Below are 13,513 nucleotides of genomic sequence, written 5' to 3'. Positions count from 1 at the left end.
GATGCATCGTTTGGGAATGTCAATATCTCTGACCTTGATTTCGCAGATGATGCAGTCATCTTTGCAGAGACACTGAATATCCTTTTTGGGGCCCTCAAGTTGCTGAATGAGGAGTCAGAGCCGCTGGGATTACAAGTTATGTGGGACAAAACTAAGATCCAGGCTTTCAATGACATATTGGATGCTGTTATCTTGTCTGTACCTGTTTGTGCTGAGGATGTTGAGGTCACCGAGAGATGGCAGTGATATTCATGTCTCTGCTGGATGTGAGCCAGAGGTCAATAGATGTCTGGGTCAGGCCTGGGGAGTCATGGATTCAGTGCGTTGTGAGGTGTGGTGCTGTCGGTACCTAAGCAGGATGATAAAAGTCTGAGTCTTCAGGTCCTTGATGCTTCTAGTCTTGCTCTATGGATGCGAGACTTGGACTCTTACCAGAGGTCTGAGATGTAGATTTTATTCCTTTAGTACCAAGTCTCTTTGGAGAATCCTTGGCTATCTCTGGTCAGACTTTGTGTCTAACTAGCGGTTGCTGAGAGAGACTCAAATGAGATTTGTTACCTGTATGGTCATGTGGCTCATTTTCCTGATGCTGATCCTGCTCACCAGATTCTCTCAGCAAGGGAGCCTCGTGAGTGGAGGATGTCAATGTGCCAACCACGTGCCTTGTGATTGCAGCAGGATGATCAGCATCTCAAAGAGATGGAGATGGGCCAGGCATCTGCCTGGTGGATGGCCAGATTGAGGCCCCTGGAGTGAGAGAACGACTGTGAGATATATGTGCAAGCCATTGAATTCCATCCAATTGGTCCAATTAATATTGTCCTGAACTGCCAGAGGAGGATGTTAGTAGATGTGTTATCGCATATAGTCCAGAAATGTAGACCTATACAGCAGGTCCAAGTACTCACCCGTCCACTCCGGCTTACATGTGCAAATGCTCCACCCAGATGGACCGAGCTACTATAACAGGTTATTTTTTATAGGCTGTCCAAGATTAGGCATTCCTGCAGCGTGGCCAGGGTGAGCATCTGCTGGTCAGGAAGGATTGCCACACGGCCCAACTTTGGTGTGGCTGTCCTTGTGGGTAGTAGTCTCCTATTACTACTGTAATGCTTGGCCCAGATGGCCAGATCCACCGACTGGATATTCCATATCCCAGGTGAATCATGTTGCAAGGGATGGAAATTGGGATGATGGAAGCCCACTGTGTAGCAGAAGCTGGGGTCAAAAGTGGGCAATTCAGTGCGGTTATCACTTTGGCAGAAGAGGTTATACCATAGACTCAGACCCAATGTATATTCAGGGTCAGTTCAGCATATATCTGCCCACCCATCCAGCAAAGTGTTGAGACTTCATAACCATTGACTGAAGCCAGGTAGCAGATGGGCCCCTTGTGGGGGTGAGTCCAGTGTAAGGAATGTGGTGACCATCATACCATCATTTACCTGTATTATGTTGTGGCAGTCCTGTGCCAGGAAGTGGTTTACCTCTTTGGCCGAGACCTGCAGGTTTGACGCCCATGGTGGCACCGACAACCGTTACTATGTTTCGGCATTCAACACCACCCCATTACACTCGATGCAGAGCAGGATGTCTGTATGAACACAATCCTGCCAGATGTTGCGGTGACAGAACATGATGACACAGCCAATCAGTTTGTGAGCATCCTCACCCTCCAGGTGGCGCGGGTTGCCACGCGGGACGCCAAAGTCCAGGATCATCCTACCATCCATGAGATTAAAAGGAACAACTCGACCTTTATGCTTCTTGCCCTTCCAACATGGGGGTTCCCTCCTACTAGCAGGACTGTCCTCCACTTGCTTCAGCATCTCGGCATGCTGCTGTGTCGAACTTCCAGCTGCTCTTTGATCTGGGTTTGTGTTTCCACCCCTTCGTTCAGTCTTCCTTGTTCCCGAGCACTCCATCAGCAATTTCAGCGGTCGTTTCAGCAGCTGTAGCTCCTTTGGAGCAAGCAGGAACGATGGTGGTAATTCGATGCTCATCATTGCACATCCGCAAGCCATGCACATCACAGAGATCGTACAGCCTGTCCATGATCTGGTGTTGCATTTGCCCCAGTGCCATCATTCCCTGAGCTTTGGCTAGTAGCTCAGTCAGGGTTGTGGGGTATTTACAGATCTTGTCCAAGGACAGTTCTCTTTTAGGTGGCATTGTTTTTCCTAGTTGTACCCACTGCATCCCAATATTTCCCATAATGTTCAACACAAAGTAATAGCATATGTCATTGCTGGAACGGCTACCCAAGCCAGCTAATTATGTGATAGATGAACTGTGCAGGAACTGAGATAAGGCAGTAGGAATTGCTGTACCAGGTTTGCAAGTTCTTTAATGGTTCCACAGTTGCGCACTCTGGCAAAGGGAGGAGGTGGGATTCACAGTATTTGGCTGCAGGCTGCTTCGGATGGATGCTGTCGGGCATGGCTGGCCTCAGCTGGCCCCAGCCGGCCCATCCCGTTATTCAGCTGGGTGTTCCACTTGTATCAGTACACCATTGCGATCTCGGATAGTCTATGCCTCATTGGGAAAATGCACATCAGTGGTGATAACCAAAGCAGTGGGACCAACGTCAGCAAAGAGAGCCAGCACCCAAGTGTCTGTATGGAAATTGTTGGATTGCCTCATTACCCAACTGCTGCAGCATCTGGCTGACAGTTATGTCCCACTCAGGTGGGGTCCCACCCACCCAGTAAGTGTCCTCAAGCGTTTCCATGAATTGTTCTGGAACGCTATTGAGGACGGTCAACACACAATGTACAGGGGTGGCAAAAAATTTTAATGGTGTAGGGGCAGTCGTTGGCTGCTTGGCAGAGTATGTTGCCCAGGGTGTCCTTTCCCAGCACCCATGACACTGGCAATTCCAATGATCTACAAGGGGCGTGCTTGTTTCTTATGCCCATGGAAGACCACGGTTGTCATTGTGGCAGATGGCTGCCATAGAGAAGCAACATCAAGCAAGTGCTAGCTTGTCAATGCTACAGCACAATACAAGTGATGCTACAGCACAATTTCAGCAATGCTACAGCACAATATAAGCAAGAGCTTAGCATGCTTCTTTTCTGCGAGTAGATGGATAGTAGTTGGGTTATTTTATTCTCGTAGTTTGCGCAAGCACAATATAAGCAGGAGCTTAGCATGCTTCAGCACAATACTAGAAGGGCACTTGGAGGGGGCATACCTCTACCAAGTTGATGAGTTAACATTTTATCCCACTGATATTCATGATCTGATTTCGGACCTGACCTAAAATTTAATTAGCTCGTTTGTGTTACCTCACCAATGCATCCACCAAGTTTATTCCGAATCTGTTGATAACTTTTTGAGATATCGTGCTATTTATCGTTTTAGCCCTATCACTTAATGGTGAAGAATCACTTTAAAAATTCTCTGATCCGGATCCGGATTCGTATCTTCACCAAAATCAAGTCAACTCTTCCTTGTTACATACCCAAGCTGTCCACCAAGTTTCGTCCAAATCCGTCTTCAATTGTTTGAGATATCCTGCTACATGCCGTTTTTGGCCCTATCTCTGAATGGTGAAAAATCATGAAAAAATTTATTTGGTCCAAATGCGGATCTACCCTCCCCCCTCTCCAAGGGTTGTCAGGGATACATCAAATTGTCCATTTCATTAAGATTAAAATTGACAATCTTAATCAAAGCACAGGTCAATCAGATCAAAATTGATTCTTTTTCAGATAAATAGTGATGATATTAGAAGTTTGACCGTGAGTTTGACCTAGTAGGGGGGAACCCCCATGTTGGAAGGGCAAGAAGCATAAAGGTCGAGTTGTCCCTTTTAACCTCATGGATGGTATGATGATCCTGGACTTTGGCGTCCCGCGTGGCAACCCGCGCCACCTGGAGGGTGAGGATGCTCACAAACTGATTGGCTGTGTCATCCTGTTCTGCCACCGCAACATCCAGCAGGATTGTGTTCATACAGACATTTGACCTTTTGGTCTCAAAATAGTTGTTTTCCGATTCAGTAAAACACTATTAAATTGCTCTTTAATTTTCAAGTCAATCCGATGAAAACTGACGATTTTTCAAATAAAATAGATGATTTTAGAAGTTTGACCTTTTGACCTCAAAAATAATAATAATTGGTTTCCCAATTCAGTGACACAATATGCAAATATTGTTCAAATTTCAAGTCAATCAGATGAAAAATGACGATTTTAGAAATTTGACCTTTGACCTCAAAATCAATCGGCTTCTCAGTTGAGACTACCTCCACAACTCGGTAAAGTTTCATGATGATCGGTTGAGAATTGTGACCTGTAGGCGATTGACAAACAGACAGAGTAACAAAATCGACTGACCAATATACTTGAAAAATCTTCGAATTTGCAAGTAAGAAACAAACAAACAAACAAACAAGCCAGTAGGCGACGAGGGATCTACTCGGATCGAAACGCTGGATACGATGCTTTTCATTCTGACCGATCCACCGACGAAGATTCATTGCCAAGACGTATTGGTTTACATACAATTGTTCCTCTGCCTGACAAGATTTTTCCTATTGCGTATTTTGCCAACTGGCACTCCTCATAAAAAATGACGGTAAATTGACACCCTATTTTTGAAGGACTCCCATTTGAAAAATAAAACCTAAATCAAAAATCGGCTCGAGTAAAATTTTCTAAATATCTCGATGTGTTTAATTCCGAAGTCTCGTTTCTCCACATTCAAAACTGTAGGACAAGTATTGAAAATAGTGAACGCGGTTTTTCGGCCGCTGCATAGAAACGGGTGGTTGCTTAGCAACGAAACTCAAACGTGCACACTCCCAGCCCATATGGCACCTGTTCGCCAAGTTTCATGGAAATCGGTTTGCTGGTTTGTGCTGTGGAGCCTCGCATTGCAGACACACACACACACACACACACACACACACACACACACACACACACACACACACACACACACACACATACACACACAAACACACACACGGAAAACCCGACAATAAGGGCTATCTCGCGAATCCAACAAACACAGACAGACAGGAGTGAAAATATAACCTCTGTCCACCTTCGGTGGAGGAGTTAATAAAATATATGCAGCAAGGGTAGTGGATCATAACTGCAAAGTTTCACATCATTAAGTTAAGCCGCATCAGGTAAATAAATAAAATTTTTACTTTGATCGACTTTTGCATGGGGAATATTGGTTGAAAATTTCAACATCATTGGTCAAATGGTCTCGCAGCCACATTGAATAACAAAACCCTTATCTGATCAATGTTAACCTTTAACGATGTGATCGACCACCCATTTTGAATTCATTTCACTAAAGAGGACGTCATGGGTCAGGTGTCCAATCAAAGCAGGGCAGCTTGGTACCTGGCCATAACTGCTCGCAGTTATAAAGCATGCTTCTAGTTATTATTATTACTGTTTGTATTTGTAGTATTAGTTTATTCATTTTTTTTTATTACATTTAATAACGTTTTATATAAAAAAAGCAATAGGGTTGAATTTGTGTTCTGGAACCCATTAATCACCTTTTACATGTATTTAAAGGGGATTTCTGGATGCAGTTTCTGAACCTTCAGCTTAAGAACACATTTTCAGGAACACATTGTGTTTGTAAATCGGGGACTCCCTCTACTTACGAATCTTCATTTTCGCAATTAATAAACAGGGATGAAAACATATAACCATTGTTCACCTTCGGTGGCAGAATTAAATAGCAATTTTTTGGTGCATTTGGTGAAATATATTTGGTGAATCGAAACAAATTGTTTATCAGGATAGAAATTAATCTGAATTCTGAATATTATACATGTTTCCAGTCATCTTATTACAGGAAATATATTATTGTATCCCACATAATTTTGCAAAATGGAATTTACAGTGAGAAGGATAGAAGTATTTCTCTGTTTAATTCTGGTGGAAAACAATTTTGACTCAAAATTTTTTTTTTCCAACCCCAGTTTAAAACAGCGTTATTTAATTTGTGTACTTTTTGAATGAAGTGTGTTAAATGCATTTCGTTTTGAATGATTTTTGTGTTATAGGACACCAGAGACATCCAACGTCTTGCAATGCTCATTATCTGCCACATCAGCTTAAAATTAGAGTTTCGAGCAACACTGCGACAGGAGGGGGTGATGGAAATCACTGCAGATTATGTGAACAGGCGAGACATTTTATGCAAGATTGCGAGTTTAGCAATACTCTGCCATATTGCAAATGCTGCGGAATCAGAGATCTACTGCAATGACACAGGTACCAGAGTGTATTTATTTAAAGAACAAAGCAGGATTGTTTGCATTTGTATTATGAATTGATAAGTAGACATGGCAAAGATAGTTCTGAAGATATGAAGCATCAATGAATTAATAAATATGGTTTTAGATTTTTATGGATTTTTCTCTGCTATCCATATTAATACCTCATTTGATCCAAGCACAAAATATATATTTTTTAAAGTTTTGAATCACACTTTTAATCAGCGACACTACCATGCGAGGAGGTCCCTTAACATGTTCAGGCTTTACCAACATAAGCCAAGAACACATCCTTTTGAACAGGATTATTCCCCCAGAATGTGTGTATTGTTACGGTTGAGGAAATTCGCAAACCACCATTCAGGTCCCGTAGGTGAGATATCTCTGTAAGTACATGTGTAGTTAGCCCCAAACCCATTGTTTAGAGGGAATAAATGTGATTCATTCGGGCTGCGACCCTTTAAGATAGCCGTTTTTCTGTCCTATCTTTATTTTGAACCAACCACGTCTCAACCACCATCATACAACAACCACCAACCGCAACGCCGCTTCACAACAACAACAACGCCAACAGCCACGACCTTTACCTTCACAACTCGCTCCCGCAAACATCGCATCACCACCATTCCAAGCGTAACCGTGGCCATGGGCAACCACTTTAAACCCTCCACCACCTTCGCCTCTCCTTCTGCGGCCATTCCCGTGCCGCTTGTGGGCACCGAGCGTCAGGCTGTCCTGGCCTCGTGCGGGACGCGCGCCGAGCCGCGGGTGCAAAAAGCGGCCTTTCTGAGGAGAAGTCGGATCAGGAGTGATACACGCCCACTTCTGATTCGTCCAATCGGCAAGCGCGGGCGGTATGGCCCCGCCTCCAGGCGCGTCGGAGTGGAATCGATATATGCAAATTCGAGGATCAGGGGAGATTCACGCCCCTTTTTCTCCGTCCAATGGGCGAGCGTGGCTCCACCCCCGAGCTTGTTCTGATCCAGAAATTTGCATATGGGATCTCCTGCACCACTATAAAGCGCCGAGCGCGGGGCGAATTCAGTCAGTTTTGGGCTCGGGCGAGTTGGAGAAGTGTGGCAGCGGCAGAGTGTGGCAGCAGCAGTCAAGACGGGTCTGGAGGAGAGTCAGTCTGTCGGGGTTCGGAGCCTGTCGGGGAGCTGCAGAGAGGGGAAGCCGGGAGCACGGTCGAGGTCGCAGTGGAGTCGCTCGTCGCGGGACCCAAGCAAGCCAGCTATCCTCTTTCCCCAGAGCATCAAGAATTCCCCCCTTCCCCCCCCATCCCCCGCGCTGAGATAGTGCGGAAAGGGGGCCCCGTTCCCACCCCATTCCAAGCAGTGCCAATGAAACCCGCGGAGGAGCGCGGAGTCGGGGCACCGCCGCCACATTTGCGGCTCATCACAAGACGGGTAGGCTCCACCTGGTCTTGCGGCCCACAGGCCCGTCTGCCCCCTTGGCGTTGAGGGTGGCCCTTTTCTTCTGCTTTTGAGTTTATGTGTTGTCGGCGCCGTCTGTAAAGTAAAACTGTGTAAGTGTTGCCGTGTGCTCGCGTAGTCGGTAGTAGATCTGCATTGCCTTGTTTCTTTTGTTGCAATTGCTTTAGGTGCATAATTGTTGTAATTGTATATGTGTGCTTTCCTTGTGCCGCAGAATCATGTGCCTTATGTTGAACTGTTTTCCCGTTTCGCTTCGTCTTTTCTTTAATTGAATCTCCATCTTGCTTCACGTAAAGGGTTGGTAGTGGGCTTAATACGCCCGATAATCAATCGGAACCGTCGAGGCCGACGATAACACCACTCGGTTATCCCGATAGTATGGAACGGGTCGCTTAAAGTGGCCCGTGTCCGGAGTCGACCTGCGGCGAGGTGCGATCGCCCGGTCTACCCTCCGTGTGGGTACTTAGGTAGGTCGAATTTGGCGAACAACCCTATCCCACGCGGGGGGCCGATTGGCACGATCTTGGTGAGGCCGAAAGGCCTACCCGTGACTAGTTCCCGGCGTTAGTCCGAGAGGGTTACGACAGAATTGTCCGTCCGGTGGGCGACGTGCCGCGATTCGAGTTACGTGGCAGCTCGCACGCCGGCGGACGCGAATTCGCAACAGTATTTTAGTATGAATTGTAAAATCCCCTCCCTCTGGACTGACACTTTGCCATACATATTTGCAGTGCATTCCATCCATCGAGTTTATCAAACTAAACAATTGGCACCATGTTGTTAGCGAATATGAATGTACACTCTCCTCTATCTCTGATCTTTCTCATCCATTGTCAATGATTTGGGAGTACAAAAAAACAGGGTGTGATGCGATGCCGACTGCGAAATACATGCAGATGGTCAAACCTCAGCCGGCGAGCCAGGTGTCCGAGCCTGCGATGTGTGGGGTGATGGGTGAGGCTGCTCTTGGTGGGAGCAAGGCCAGACTGCTGATGTGCAGGTCCGAGCTCGCGCTGTAAAGCAAGTCCACGTCCATTGTAGTATGTGAGCTTGTGTTGGCAGAGGTTGTGTCGGTACCCAAGTTGTTAGGACGGACTCTGTCAGGGTCGACGCAGTGCCCAGGGTTGTTGCTCTGCAAGGTGATGGGTGTGTGTTAGCTACCACGGGGCAGCGGGAAATAAAAAAATGTAACGGTAGGGCATTGCAAAAGAGACAGGCCACCAATAGCCTGTGTCACTCTGAGCCCAATTCGGTTTTTAAACACACTTGTTTGTGTGATGTAGGAGCTGTGAGTCATGAGCAGTTGGCGACTCATGACAATGGAGAAAGGTTGGAAGAGCGGGTGGCTCAAGGCAAGCAGTGGCTGCAGGAGGGGGCAGAAAAGCCTGGTATTAATCATGGGGTTATATGCAGCCACATTTGGAAACACAAGACCAGAAATTTTAAACTTAAATGGGAATTCATTGTGGAACAGCCTTGGTGGGAATTGATCCACAGGTTGCGGTATTTGGACTGGGTTGGGTTAAGGGGGTCGGCCTCGTGGGGAATTGCCCCCCACCCCCACCATGGAGATTGGGTTATGCTCGGCAGCTGGGGAACTGCACTGGCAGAATTTGGATGTGGGGTCCGACCATGGGTGCTGTGGCACGACCCGGGCCACACGGGGAGTCTAGTGGAGTGTGGCATCCCTTGTCCATCGGTGTGCCTTCCGATCAAGTGTCTCAAGCTGATGGGGTCATTGGACTCTGGAGGGGGTTGAGATCTCCGGGGATCCAAGGTGGTTCCTTCTGGGCACCGATCATGGTGTACTATGAGAACCACTAGGGGGAAGAGTTGCTGGTTGTGCTTTGGTGGAGGCACCATTGAGGACCAGTCAGAGACTGACAAGGTGACTGCCCAGGCATGCAGTCTGGCAGCCTCTGCCTGAGGCTCTGGGACAGCCACCATGTGGCGACCTGCCATGCTGCACAGGTCTATGGACGCGGGTCGATCCGCATGGGATGCTGGGTGTGAATACAGCCCACCAGACACCAATGGAGCATCTGGTGAATGTTATTGAGTGTTTGTGAAGGCCCAGAAAGGACTGTGTAACCTTCGTCAGATGGTCCACTATGATTTATGGGCTCTTAGTTTGGGAAGAGAGTCCTTGGTTTGATTGGCATGGGTGACTTGGGAAGAATGGCTGCAGCAGGCAATGCTGGTGTTGAATGAGCCAATCAGTGGTGATTGGATTTTGACTAAATTTACCTTTCCCCATTGTCAGGACTCACCATGCTTCGCTATTAGTGGGGCAGATAACGGCAATTTTTGAGAGGAATCGTGCAAATGATGATGGAAGCATCAAATTTGGCACATTTGTTCTCCAGGGGATTCTAATCAAATCTGCCTGATTGGCCATTTGAAAATCGAAATTTTGAAAAATTTGAAAAAAAAAAAAACTTCAAAAAGGTCAAGATCACGAATCAATGTTGGATGCTGGCTGAGATTGGTGAATGTTTCAGAAACATCGTCAAAGACGTTCCAAGTCTGTCATGAAGTTTTCTTCCCTTTACCACGGAAGGCAGACACGACGTCACATCCAGTGAACGCATGGAAGTATGGGATCCCTCTGGCTTTCTCAGGCCCTATTGCAGAAACTACCTCATGGACTGGAATCCATCGCGCCTTGGCTCCTTGGCCAAAGGCAATCCACGTGTTCTCAAGACCTAGTTCCTGTAAGGATGGCAGTACAGATATTGCTATGACTAGTATGTCCGTGCCATTAGCCTTAATGATAATGGACTTGCTACCATCCGTCGTTGCATCCCTGGCATGTACAAATATTCGAGTGTCAGCTTCTTCATGACAACATGGAGACACAGCATCCAGTGACTTCCTTGTGTTGCTAATGGCATCTTCTCCTTTTGTGACAATGACTGTGCTTGTCGTCTGTGCTTCACACATCTTTTCCGCAAGGAAGTGAAACAGCTCAGTCTTGTTGCTGTCATCTCGAAGAAAGCTTCTCCAGTTACTTGGGGTCTTCTTCTGATTCCTTGCCCCCTTTTCGACCTTGCCTCAGACTTCAGACTTGACTTCTTGTACACATCAAACACTACGTCCACCCTCTCATACCTGACACCATAGGATTCCACCTTTGGGATGATGTCTTCTTTAGCATAGTCAACAAATATGTTTGAAGTGTGTGGAGGTTCGCCATTGATAAGTGCTGAGCCATCAATGATGACTGCATCTCCTCTTGGTTCTCTGTCTGGGATGTTCACTTGCGCTTCAAGAATTTCAGCCATCTGCGACTTCAAATAATAATAATTTTTTTTTTCAAAATTTGAATTTTCAAATGGCCAATCAGGCAGATTTGATCAGAAAGCCCTGCAGAACAGAAATGCCAAATTTGATGCTTGTATCATAATTTGCACGATTTTTCTATTATCAACTACACTATATTGGGGATATGTCGGTGAGTTGGGGAATTAGTATGGGTGACGGGTCAGAGTGGCCATGAGAGCGAAACATGTGGATTGGGTGGAAAGGGTTAAAATGTGTGCATTGTAAATTAAGAATTGCATTTTATTTGAGTGTGTGTTGATGATTAGTGTGTATGTAGGCCATGGCAGGTGAGGTACACCATCGCGTGTATTGCAAGTGGTGGAGAATTGTATGGCCATGGGGGAGGGAGTGACAGTTGGGGTTTTGTGGGTGGGGAAGGTGTGTATGGATGAGGGTCTGGAGGAGTGGTGACTGCAGCTTCTCTTGAGGTAACTCACCCCTGGCAGCTGGTGGTGTCTCGAGTTTGGGGGCCCGTTGGAGGAGGGTGTGTGTTCGCGACCATTGGATAGGACCGTGATTATAGTATGACCAGTGAAAATGGATTTCAGACATTATTACACTCCACCACACATCTGCCTTCCCTTCCTCTCAACTCATACTGTCTTCCCTTTCCTCACCCGTCCTCGCTCGCCCTTCCTCCTCTCTCCTTTCCCCTCCACCTTTCACTTTTCCTGCTCACTCTTCCCACCTCTCTCTCTCTCTAACTCTCTCTTCCTCCCTCTTTTTCTTTCTCCCCCCTTTAGAATTACCATCAGCAAAGCGACGTGTGATATTGTTATGGGGCCGGGTATCGGTGGAGAGCACGACCGCTAGAGGGAGCAGTAGAGTCGGCTCCACCGAACACACCGGAATTGAGGTCGTGCCTTTTGGATAAGTGCGAAAGGCACGGGTCCCTTACTGCACCATGAATCGCCAATAATTTGACCGCGTGGGGTAGGGTTAATTGCCAAACTTCAATATACCTAATTATCCACGCGGACAAAGCTACCGGGGAATTTACACCCGCGACGGTCCTCTAGCGGAACGAGCCGTTACCGAGCCAAAACTGTGTGTAACCCGAGCGGAGATTACCAAGGCCCGTCGGACCGAATGAACAATTTACGGCCTCGCTATTTCTCAATACACACCGTGCCAAGCCAATGAAAGAACAAGCCAATTCCCTGCCTTTCTTTCGGCTCGCTCCTCACGAAAGCCAATCGCAAAACAGACACAGCCGTCCCTTGTACTGCCGATCGAGCCCCACCTCGGTGCTCTCCCGGCACCATTTGCCTTCCCAGCGACTGCTCGCCTCCCAGCCGACTGCTTGCCTCCCAGCCGACTGCTACTCCAGCAGATTGAGACTCGACACTCTCCCAGTTCCACCCTTTCCTTCCGGCCGTCGCTTCTCCAGGCCACACCCTCTCAGAGCACTGGGTGGAGACTCGTTCGGAGAGGGGAACAAAGAAGAAGAACCTCTCGGTACACCACCACTGCACAAACAAAACACGCCTCCTACACACATGTAACGACACACATGTAACGTACATTTACCGAATAACCTGCCTAAACATGCATTTAATGGGGGATCTGGGCTAATCCTATATTTAATAACACACTAAGGGCCATTTCTGCAACAATATATATATATATATATATATATATATATATATATATATATATATATACTAATATATATTGGAAACTTACCCCGTGGGAGAGCATACATGGACATTTAGGGGGCCCAAAGATTAATTATTTCATTAGTCTGTCTAGATAGTCCTTGGCCCCTAGTCTAAGGGTTGTTTGGGTGGCACGTGTTGAGGTTCGTTTGTGTTTTCCTTGTGTGATGTCTTCCCTTCCCCAATCCCCTCCCCCCTCCCCCCAACTCCCTCCCACGCCCCGCTACTTTCAATCTCTCTTCCTTTACCCATCAGTGCGTTCTCTCCTCTGCCTTTTTCAATCCACCAATAACCCCCTTTACCAAACTTGCCAAGCACCTCCCTTAATCGCTTTCCCCGCTTGCCAAGTGGCTTTTAAAGTGGTTGGTAAAGATGTCTGGCTTGGCAAATGACAGCTCGCCACTTTCTAATGTAACACAGCCCTGTTTATAGATACTACAATACTAGATGTTTATATGTACTACAATAAAGAGGTGTAAGTGCCAAACTACTCACCAGATTCTCAACTTAATCGATTTTAAATGCTGTGCAAATGCCTCTGTAGTTGTAACCGGTAACGCTTCTCAAGGAAAATAAAATTGAAGTGGAGAGAAGGAAGGCTGGTACGTGCGCTATGTCAACGTGTGCACTATGACACATGCACATGGCTGTAAAATGCTGACATGCTGTCAGCTTCCATCGCCTAAGATTGAGCATAAGAAGATGAAGGAAAGAGGGAGGGAATGAGGAAGAATGAGTGTGAGTGATGCAAAATGAGGATGTGATGAGAGATTTGGGAAAATGAGGATGTGGGGGAGGGGAGACTTGTCAGAGCTATCAAAACAAAGTGGTAAATGCGC

The 13,513-nt window shown here is 46.7% G+C and overlaps 1 protein-coding gene across 5 annotated transcripts in view; it reads left to right on the top strand.

Annotated features, from left to right (window-relative positions):
* Window positions 1-13,513, top strand: part of LOC147027062 (uncharacterized) — a 514,850-nt gene that overhangs the window by 157,930 nt on the left and 343,407 nt on the right. For all 5 annotated transcript variants that reach the window (XM_085883211.1, XM_085883214.1, XM_085883212.1 and 2 more), the window contains one exon: window positions 6,044-6,254. In XM_085883211.1, the coding sequence (XP_085739337.1) occupies window positions 6,044-6,254 (211 nt within the window). The remainder of the gene's footprint in view (window positions 1-6,043; window positions 6,255-13,513) is intronic.

Source organism: Eptatretus burgeri, chromosome 5 (assembly GCF_056783735.1).
Source record: "Eptatretus burgeri isolate ZD-2024b chromosome 5, Ebu_testis_v1, whole genome shotgun sequence".
NCBI classification, from domain to species: Eukaryota; Metazoa; Chordata; class Myxini; order Myxiniformes; family Myxinidae; genus Eptatretus; species Eptatretus burgeri.
The sequence above is the reverse complement of the archived record's forward strand: the minus strand, read 5'-3'. Positions and strand labels throughout refer to the sequence as shown.